The sequence below is a fragment of the Nuphar pumila genome, chromosome 2 (assembly GCF_984573655.1).
Source record: "Nuphar pumila chromosome 2, dmNupPumi1.hap1.1, whole genome shotgun sequence".
NCBI classification, from domain to species: Eukaryota; Viridiplantae; Streptophyta; class Magnoliopsida; order Nymphaeales; family Nymphaeaceae; genus Nuphar; species Nuphar pumila.
Window position 1 is genome coordinate 92,806,229 of NC_143250.1, and position 10,416 is coordinate 92,816,644.

Sequence of the window (10,416 nt, forward strand, 5' to 3'; positions counted from 1 at the left end):
TAAGTGCCAAACTTCAAGTTATTAACTTGGTTTTATTATTTAATGTTCATTAATCATAATGCTTGAGAACTGCTCAAGAATTTACACTTTTAAGATGAGATTCATGCCTTATTGATCTAGACCGTGAATTCCACACACACACACACACGCACATCAAAATCCCATGAAAATAAGCTTCATAAATAAGATGGTATATGTGCCAATCAACACCAAATTTTGATAACCGCCACATTAACAAAACAAAAAAATACACGTAAGGAATCACCTTATAACGATTGATGATATCCTTTAAAATCTTGTTAAGCGCATGACCAATATGCAGATCACCATTGGCATATGGTGGACCATCGTGCAGAATAAAGATCCCCTGCAACAATGTTTCAACATAATTAGCTTCTCAATTTAAATACCATCTATCATAAGAAATTTTCCACTATATTATGCATGTCACTGACCCCATCATTCCTATCAACAACCCTCTTCAACACCTGATTAGTATCCCATAGTTTCTGAATTTCAGGCTCCCTCACTGCAGAATTTGCTCTCATACCAAATTTTGTCCTTGGCAGGTCAACTGTATTCTTGTACCTTCCATCCTCTTGCTTAACACCTGAAATGATTTCAAAGCAATTTTTCACAACAAAGAGGTAAAAACAAACTTTTAAACTTCAAACTAGAACAACCCCCTAAAGGATACACCTGTAAGGTACAAAAATACACACAAATTTGCATAGCACTCGGCAAACACATAGAAAGGCCTAGCGTTTCCTGAAAAAATTTAACGCACCTGTTGATGCTCTAGTTTCTGCGATGACAGGTCCACAACCCCTCTTCTTTGAAAACAATCCAGTATCTCCCTGCTGACTTGAACAAAAGGATTTTGCAGTTGGAGTCACTAAATACTTTGTGAAGGAAGCCCTTGAAAGATGGAAGGGGCTAATAACAGTAGTGCATCCAATAGACAAATACGCTTTTGGTGATAGAACCTGAAAGCATTAAAACATTATATTATAGAAACATCTCAATGAGATGTCTACTTGGTTAAAATTATAGTTCACAAAAACTATACCACAGAGCTCCAATACTAATGCTAAAAAGCAAAACATAAACCATTGATCAAATGTGTTGTAATCAGGAAAACTGTGAATACTCATTAAAATTAATCATGTCCCACTTGTGTAGATTCCACATGATTGCACCACAGTTTCATGACGGACAGGACAGAGTGCAAAGGGTCTTCCAGAAACACAAAATTTTCATGGATAGAATGGGTGGTGGCACATGAAGCTATTCACACCATAGATAAGGACAAGATAGACGCATTACTTGAAAGGTAGATTTCCAAGAAACAAAAAGCTTTTCAGTAAGTGGATCGATCCACATAATATTTCATTTCCTTCGTAGAGAGGGGCTTGACCTTAAGTGACAGAAACAGATGAACTTCTTTCATCCACTTGACTAGCAGTTTCCATCAATAGCCTAAAGAGAAAACAAGTCCATGACAAGAAGAATGTTTTTTCTCCCCCACTTCTAGAATGAGTTTTCCATTGTAATTAAAAGCTTGTCTGTAATCTTTGTCAGATATCTCCCTTCTTATCATGAGCAATCATCCATCAGAACAAGGTGTTTTGAACCATTTTAAAGTCAAATAAAGTTATAGACACTCTTACCTTTATAATTAAAAAAATCCTGCAGATATTCAAACCATTTTGAAGCAATCTGCTCTGAACCTGTGTCGTTATTCAGCTCCCCCATTCCAATCTCTCTATTGCTCCTTAATATCCATCTAACCATCAATCTCAATTCATATTTTTTACCTCTCTTCTTCTGTTTCTTTCACAGTGGTTATGTGTGTTTTGCCTCATAAATCCTTCCTTAATATTTAGCAACAACTCTTACAACTGAAGCCTATGCAGCACTTTCTCTAACAAATACCTCTTATGCATCCTCTTCCATTTTCCTTATTAATACTTCAGATTCCTTAACCTTTACTATAAAAACAAAAGATGTTTTGCCTTCCTCTGCAAACCTTAATAGATACCCTATCATTCCCCTGAAATTCCACCTCATACTCCAGTAACAGATTTGGGTGGATTCAAAGCGAACACACCTACTCATGACAATATTTTTAAACAGAAGTGCAACAGTACTGTGGTTACATCAACTATTCGTTCACCAACAAGGAAAAGTTAAGAATGTGTTACAACACCTCCACCAAATGCAATAACCTATCAGATTAACAGATGTGTCCACTCAAATTGTGGAACACAAAATACAGGCTCATCCAACAGTCTAGAAACACTTGAATTGCAATGACTTTCAAGAAATCCTTCATGTCTACAACCACCCTGGCTAAATGGTTGTCTTCTTCCAGAATTCAGAGTAAACTAAATCCTATTATGTGAGGCTACAGAGAAAATTAATGAGCACGCCTCTGCAAAAATCATAAAATTATATTCCACCTATGCCACATGGATATGCCTGTGATACAGGGCCACGACCATCTTTATGAAATTTCAATATGACTAACATACAAGAAGATGCAGAATTGGAGACAAAATGGAGTATCTGTGTGATAGGTTCCATCACTCTGAGAAGTTTGCTAAAGTTGCATCCACATAGAAAGCAACCAAAAGGCAAGTTCGTCGTTTTCCTATTACTTAATCATATGATACGCATTTCACCTCTTATCTAACTCGATTTTTCAAATGTCCAAGCCAACCATGACCATAGTTCTATTGTGTTTTTGGAGCCCATGCCCAAGATCATGCAAGGTCAGATCTGAGATCGACGTGAATAGGGAACACACACAAGCACAATATAACCAGCAAAGAAGCAAACCATGCATAAAACCAAGAATTTTACATAGTTCGGCAATGTAACTACATCTGCGGGAAGAGTGTCGATAACGTTTATTAATATGAAATCAATAACATCAAGAAATCCAACATGCTTCAGCATCTCCAGACGATCAATAGTTCTAGCACATCAATATCAAGAAAACTCTAGACCTAGATACCGAAACAAGAGAAAGATGGTGGGGAGGAAATTACCCAGTGAGAAGACATTACTCTGCAGATTGATGGGTGAACCGCTCCTCTTCTTGCATAGATTCTGAGGAACGGCGGTGCTTCCATTCAAAAACCAAGAGCACCAACGAGCTCCATCACGAGAGAGAGAGAGAGAGAGAGAGAGAGAGAGAGAGAGAAGGATAAGATGGGAAGGGTTTATCCTAAAGGAGTCAAAATCTCGTCTTTTGTGGTATTTTCGCGCTGTTTTTCCGCGGGACGGGAGTTTTCCTTTTCCCAATTTTTCTCTAAATTCGAAGTTTCAGATAATAGAGCCTTTCGCGTGCGTCCCAAATAAGTCTGAACTTTTCGGATCCAAATCCAGAGGTAAGGTTGAATCGGAATTCCGAAAAACACGTGGTAATATTGGATCAGAAAAAAATAATTATAACAAAAATTGTTACTCTCTAAAATTTTAACTCAAAAATATGAGATTTTTTTTAAATATTAATTTCAATGTATAAAATCTATAATGATGCAACGGTCTCAATAATGGTTACGCTCAGGTACAGTACGAAACCACAAAAAAACAAACCGATTGACTACCTTGCATCAAAGAATTGTTTTATTAAATAGCGAAAATATTCTTTGGTTAAAAATCTTTAGCAGATTACATGTACACCAAAAAAAGTAATTGTGTCGTTCATCAACGGTTTAAAATCATCCATCAATAAACTTATAAATAAATATTAAACAGTTTGAATAAATCATAAAATATTATCAAAATATTAAAATTTTAAAATCTAAATAGTCGGTTCTTGGCACACTCCCCGCACCATCCCATCGTTCCAACATATCTAATCATTATTTTTATGATTATAACATTGGGGTCAAAATCATTCTCAGTCTGAGTACGATAACACCAACAATGCATGCACATTAGGTATAAGTCATACATAAAATATAAAATATGTTTTTTTCAAAACAATAATACATATATTGCATTTAAGTTTATGCACCAAATATTAAACCATAACATATCTATGATTAACATTCATTATTTAAGACAATGACATATAATCAATTATGCATAAGCACATAAGCAATGCATTAACAATTAATCAATATATGATCTTACAAAAAAGACATAATCATTCATGTATGCATGGGGTAACTTACTTTTTATATTGTATTTTTTTATTTAAATAATGCATGACATGCCTTAGCTAAGTGCACAAGACAAGATTGATTGTCTTTTTACACAGATTCTATGAGTACTATACAGACAACCCATACTTTGTGGCAAAGGCCTAAGGTGTACATTCAAACAACTTATAGTTTATTAACCTAGTCTTACACATATTTTCGATCCCAAGTTTACAGCAATCCAACATTAAGAGAGAGACCCAAACCTCTAACCTAATATATCATAATACCTTCAACTAAAGTCTTATACCCACAACTGAAGTCTTATACCTCTGGTTTGGAGTCTTATACCTACCACTCCATGGACCTTTGTGGTAGTCATGTTCCCTATCTCTGGGGTTGAGGAAAGCTATAATTCGAACTATAAAGTAACCGCCGAAGTCAAAGAGTACCGGTTACCCTCTCTTTGTAAGCACAAGATAAATAATTTATATTTTACATTAATTTCATTAATTTCCTTGTCAATTTATGTTTTAACACATTTAACCCACTCACGGGATCCATAGCCTCCAACTGGACTCAAACATTGTCTCACTTAGGGCACAACATTGGTTTAACACAACTGCAAACTCTCTTTCGAGCATTCAAATATGCAAGAATCTTTCATGTTTTATAGAACAACATAGCATCCATTCACATCATGATGCACATCATAAGAGTATTTTGCACCTCTCCTAATCATATAATACATCTAAGAATCATGCACACATTACATTCTTATTACGTATCAAAATAACACACCATACGTTTATTAAAACATACAAATCATGCACAAAAGCCAAAGTACAATTAAATGCCACACTAAGCCTATATACAACTCATAAACAAGTCAATTTTAAACAAAGTTTATATTTGTAACTATTTCATGTCCATGGGGTCCACTTTTAGAACCTGGACAATCAAGCAAACCCATAATCCCAACTCAAAACTGTGCGGATAGAATTTTACCCAACTTGTAAAATCTAACGATAAATATAAACTAAATATTTAGTCCTCAAATTAATTTATTGTATTCACATACATCTTACTTGAATACAGGCGAAAACTTGATCTCAAAATCATTAAGGATAAATTTATAAAAAAATGTAATGATGGTCTATTTTCTGATCACATAACAGGCTTGTTTGAACCTTTTTGTCCATTGTAAGCTCAAACAAGACATCTTAAATAATAAAGTAAATTCAAAAAAAGTTATAAAGAATAGCTTGACATGTCCACATCAAATAAAAAAACCTAGAGCAAAAAATATTACCAAACATTAATTAAAAATTTTGTATCACCTGTAACTTCTATCCCTAGACATGATAGAACATAAAAAAAATACAAAATTTGAGACATTTTGTATGGTTTTTAATTTTCAACCCATAATGAACTAGAACACAAAATTGTTATCATATGTTTATATATATATATATATATATATATATATATATATATATATATATATATATATATATATATATATATATATATATACAATCAATTATAAAAAAATGGATCAAAATAATACATAATCAAAGAGATGATTTTTCTAATAAAAATTTGTCAAAACAGGTTCATTGTTCCGAACAGATTTTATGCATCAACTTGCAATGGTCATATCCTTCATCTGAACTCAGATGAATGCAAAGTTTGAACTCAAATATTTTTCTACGTGAGTAGAGTGCCTTCATAAATTTTTATAATTTTCTCACAAACCATTTATGAGAAATCGAATTTATAAATAGATGAGTTGAATCAAGATTTAAAAAAAAATAGCATGTTATTTCACGGAACACAACAAGAAATTATGCCTACAACAAGATCCATCATGAAAATCCATAACAAATAATTTTGATCCATTAAATCACTATAAAATCATGCTTAAACATATCTAAACATGCTTTTCATACAGATCTGCAAATAAAAACATGATTTCATATATGAAACACATCAAAATAATGTAGAACATAGTTTTTTTCCAAATTTGATCTTCCAAAAACCTATTTTGGATTTTGAAACTACGAAAACACATAAAAAATAGATCATGATCATAGCTGGACCAATAGTTAGTCGTAGGATGCGTAGAGAACTCATTCTCGTGCATTGATCGTGTACCCTAGCCCTTACATGTATCCAAAGTTAGTGAAACCTACCTCAAAATAGTCGGGTCTATGACTCATTCGTATTCACCGGATCATATCATCCCCAAGCTCCACCACCAATGGATATATAACTTTGCTTCCAAGCTCTAATGGAGGTCTTGACCTAGGGTTTGAGGAAAAAAATGATAGATGATGGAGGGTCAATGTAAGATCTACGATTCTAATTTTGATGTATATTGTGTAATTATATGGAATCGATGAATTTTTATGTTTTGACAATTTTCTAATGATTTGCTTAGTTGAGAACCGGGTAAATCGCGTAATTGTATTGCAAAGAGCGATTTCGGGGAATCTAGAATGAATCTACCTCCGAAACTTTTAGGGTGAGTTTGGAATAGGGTTGTGGTGATACACCCGGAAAATGAGACCCGAGTGACGAAAAAACCTCGTCAGTGCATGCGAATCACGAGTCTTGACCTAATTTTTTTAGACCCAAAACTTAGAACGCTCAATTTTAGCAAACAAGAGGTGATTTTCTTAGGGGGCATTGACCATAATACATTAATTACGGTTATGAAGAGAACAGAATGAGTTGTTGGAATTAAATTAGCATTTTAATGTGTTGAATAAGCATTCTTTAAAGAAGTACACTATATGCGATTTTGGATTTGGATCCGGGGCTACTAGGAGATCCAAAACCCTGGGACGACCCTACAGTGGACGTCCATGTCCTTGGTTGACCAGCTGGTCAAGGGCTGACCAGCTGGATGGTATTTTTGAAATAATCTTGCATGGCTTTAAAGAATAGGCCTTCATTGGCCATGTGTCTTTCCAACACCCTCATGATGAAGCCTAGGCTCCATCATAAGGGGCGCCATTTTCAAAAGAGAGACATGGGGTGGCGCCCCATGGCAGATTCGTGATTATTTTCAAAGACATTTGAATCCTTTCAATCCATTGGGCACGATGGGTGGCAGCCAGGGGCGCCCTTTGTAAAATTTCAAACTTTTAAGGGCATTTAATGATGGCATTTTTGAGTTTTTTGCAAAACCTTTTGGAAGGCTTGACATGCATTGGTTGTTGGGGGGGGGGGGGCGTGGAGCTCCCCAACCCTCCATCTTGGAGGGATTTAATCCCAGTCGTTCACCTCTAAGCCTACCTCTATAAAACCTTTACAAAAAAAAAATGGGTCCCTCTTATTTGGGGCGATTTTCCTTTTTCTCTCTCTCCTCTCAAGCTTCCTCACTCAAGCCGTGTGCTTCCTCTTGGCGTGAAGAGCTGCAGCACCTTCCTCATTAGCTAAGGTGAAGACTCACCTCACTTGTTATGGTTTCATATTGAAGAGGAAACCGTTGGAAACTTTGCACCTTGGCATGCAAAAATCCAAACGGTGGATTAGGTGATATAGCTATTGTTCCGATCTTAAATCACCATGGATTAGCAAGATTTCTTGCCGCACGTATTTGAAAGCTTTTCCCTTTTTGTTTTCTTTCAATCACCATTTTGTTTGAGATCATTTCCTTGCTTGTTGATGTTTACCATATTAGTTTAACACTGTCTTAGTTGTTATGTGATTCTTCTATGCTGAAGTTTATGGCTTTCTCCATCTTCTTCCTTCTATTTTCTATTTTTTTTCTTTTTGGTATGGTGGGCTGAGCTGGGCTCGTCCAGCACACACCCAGGCCGGTTAGCTATCCCTTGTATTCGGGAACACTAGGCGGTGTGTTCCAGACATCAGCATTTATATTTTTTTTTGTGTGGTTATTGTTATTCTTGTTCTGTGTTTTTCTCTTGCGGTGCTGGGCTTAAACCAGTCCCAAAATGCTGGGACTGGGGGCTGCAGCCAGGTTGTCGAACGTTGGTCACAGTGTGACCAGCTCATTTTGGGCGTAGGAAGGTCAGGCGGTTGTATTAGCCTCTTGCATGTCTTTTCATTTTTTCTTTGTTCGGTCTTCTTTGGAACCAGGACTGGAGCAGCTGGGCCGGTTTTGGTGTGCCCAGCACACCCTCCTTGTTGTTGTGAACCGAGCCCTTGAGCTCTGGTTCACGCTGACAAGGGTGGCTCGGTTTGGTCCAGCGGACCAGACCCCCTTGGTCTATCCTTTTGCTCCAAGAATGGATCTGGCGCCACTTGGGTGGCCCGCGCATGCAAGTAGGGATTTGGCCTCTAGCTTCTTCTTCCCTCTGCGTTATCGTTCTGCCTAAACCCTTCGGTTCAGGTCTGAACCAAGGTTTAGACCTGATGGTTTGTCAGCCTGGGCGTGGCACAAGGTGCCAGCCGCCCAACCCCTTTCGTGGGAGCCGGATGGAGCCTAGTGGGGCCGAGCACCCAGGCCCTTTTCATTCGGCCATTTTGGGTTGCATGTAGGTCCGAACCGAATGGTTCAGACCTGTGCATGTATGGGGAACCAGGCCGGCAACGGGTGCCAGCCATGGTTCTGTTTTTGGACAGGTCGAGTGTCAGCCGCATGGTGCTGGGCACCCAGGTCCCTCGAGCTGATCCCCTTCGGGTCCGGGTCTGAACCAGAGAGAGAAGGGTTCAGACCCACTGCTGGCCAACCACAGCCCGGTCTCATAGACCAGACCGACTGGGCCCAGTTTTTGGGCTCAACCCGCAGGCTTAGCCATGGTTGTCTTTGCCGGGGCTGGAAACAGCCCAACCAAAACCCTTGACAGGTAGGGTCCGGTTCCTGAGTCGGTCCAGACCTTGATGGTAGGTCCGACAGTCTGGTTCGTAGGACCAGACCACCCTTAGCTAGAGCTTGTTAGCACAAGTGCGGGTGGACTTTCGTTTCACCACACTCGCGGCCCCGCTACACCATTATTTATGGCTGATAGCAGGTTACCCTATCAACACTAGCTCGCACCTACTTCGAGTCGAACCCGATTAGGTTCAAACCAGCCTTTGTATTGCCCTGCACCCTCCTCGCACTTCGGTTAGGTTCGGCATGAGTGCATGCCTTGGGATGCACCGGGTTCGAGTAAGCTTTTCATATATATATATATATATATATATATATATATATATATATATATATATATATATGTAAATGAGATTGTATATATATATGTATATACGTATACATATGGGTATGTGCCTCGCCGAGTATGTTTGAAAGGGGTGATATATATATGTACACATGAATATATGTAAGGGTATTAAAACTTATGACTCTCGTGTCCCGTTCAAGCATTTTCTCAGATGATTCCATACTCCGAGCTCAGTATGAATTCCATAGCATTGTCCTACGTTCGTTTTTGGACAAATGGTTTGTTTAGGGTCCGCGGGCGCGGCACCCCGAACCATGGTAATGCCAATGTTATTCTCATTAGATGGGTTAAGTTCAGAAATCATCTTCGACACGTAAGTGTGTCGTACTGCGTAAGGAAAATCCTTATACCTTGATTTATGTGCAACTACTTAGTTAAGTATACAGATGAACACTATTGCAAATCCACATACTTGGAAACTACGTTGAATTACAAGCATTGTTTCATTGTCTTTGTTTCGGGTCCGTAGGCGCGGCACCCCACACCATGGGAATAGCTAATGTTGTTCCCATAAGTCGGGTATATCCCAGATTTTCACCATAAACATGTAAGTGTGTCAACCACGTATGAAAGCATAGTGAATGTAATATTCACACTGAAGTATGCAAGTTAATCATTTCATATTATGCAACTGCCTCTGTTGTTTATGCTTGTGCAAAAGATAGAAACATACACTTCGCACTTGGCACATCCTGACACTGTTACTGAGTAGTGCGTACCTTGAAAAGGTACATTGCTTGAGGCATTAGTAAGTGCACCACGTGCACTTACTACAAGAAAGAAAATAATAAAGATAGGGTATGAATAATGAAATGACTTGTTATGGGCTCAGTTGGAATCCTTGGGCAATGACCCTTGCTTAAAGAGATGGACTCTTGTGTGATATACCCTAAACAGAAATAAATCAATAAGGTATTTCGACTGCTTTCACGAGCAGTGTGCTCCGTTGGCCGCGTGAGTCTGAGCACGTGAATGGGCAGGCCAAGTCCTCGTTTTGCGTACCGTGCGGGGACCACGAGGCAAATTCCTCGTGAGAAGTGTGTTGAACATGAGCCTTAAGAAAGATA

General features: G+C 38.1%; 1 protein-coding gene across 1 annotated transcript in view; it reads right to left on the reverse strand.

Moving 5' to 3' along the window:
* The window catches only part of OVA2 (tRNA synthetase class I (I, L, M and V) family protein), a 73,675-nt gene extending 70,431 nt beyond the window's left edge, over window positions 1-3,244 (reverse strand). The window contains exons 1-4 of the mRNA XM_089996197.1: window positions 3,054-3,244; window positions 788-986; window positions 456-610; window positions 266-367 (exon numbers count right to left, since the gene is read on the reverse strand). Coding sequence (XP_089852323.1) covers window positions 266-367; window positions 456-610; window positions 788-986; window positions 3,054-3,137 — 540 coding nt within the window. The 5' untranslated portion in view covers window positions 3,138-3,244. The remainder of the gene's footprint in view (window positions 1-265; window positions 368-455; window positions 611-787; window positions 987-3,053) is intronic.
* Window positions 3,245-10,416: the final 7,172 nt, after the last annotated feature.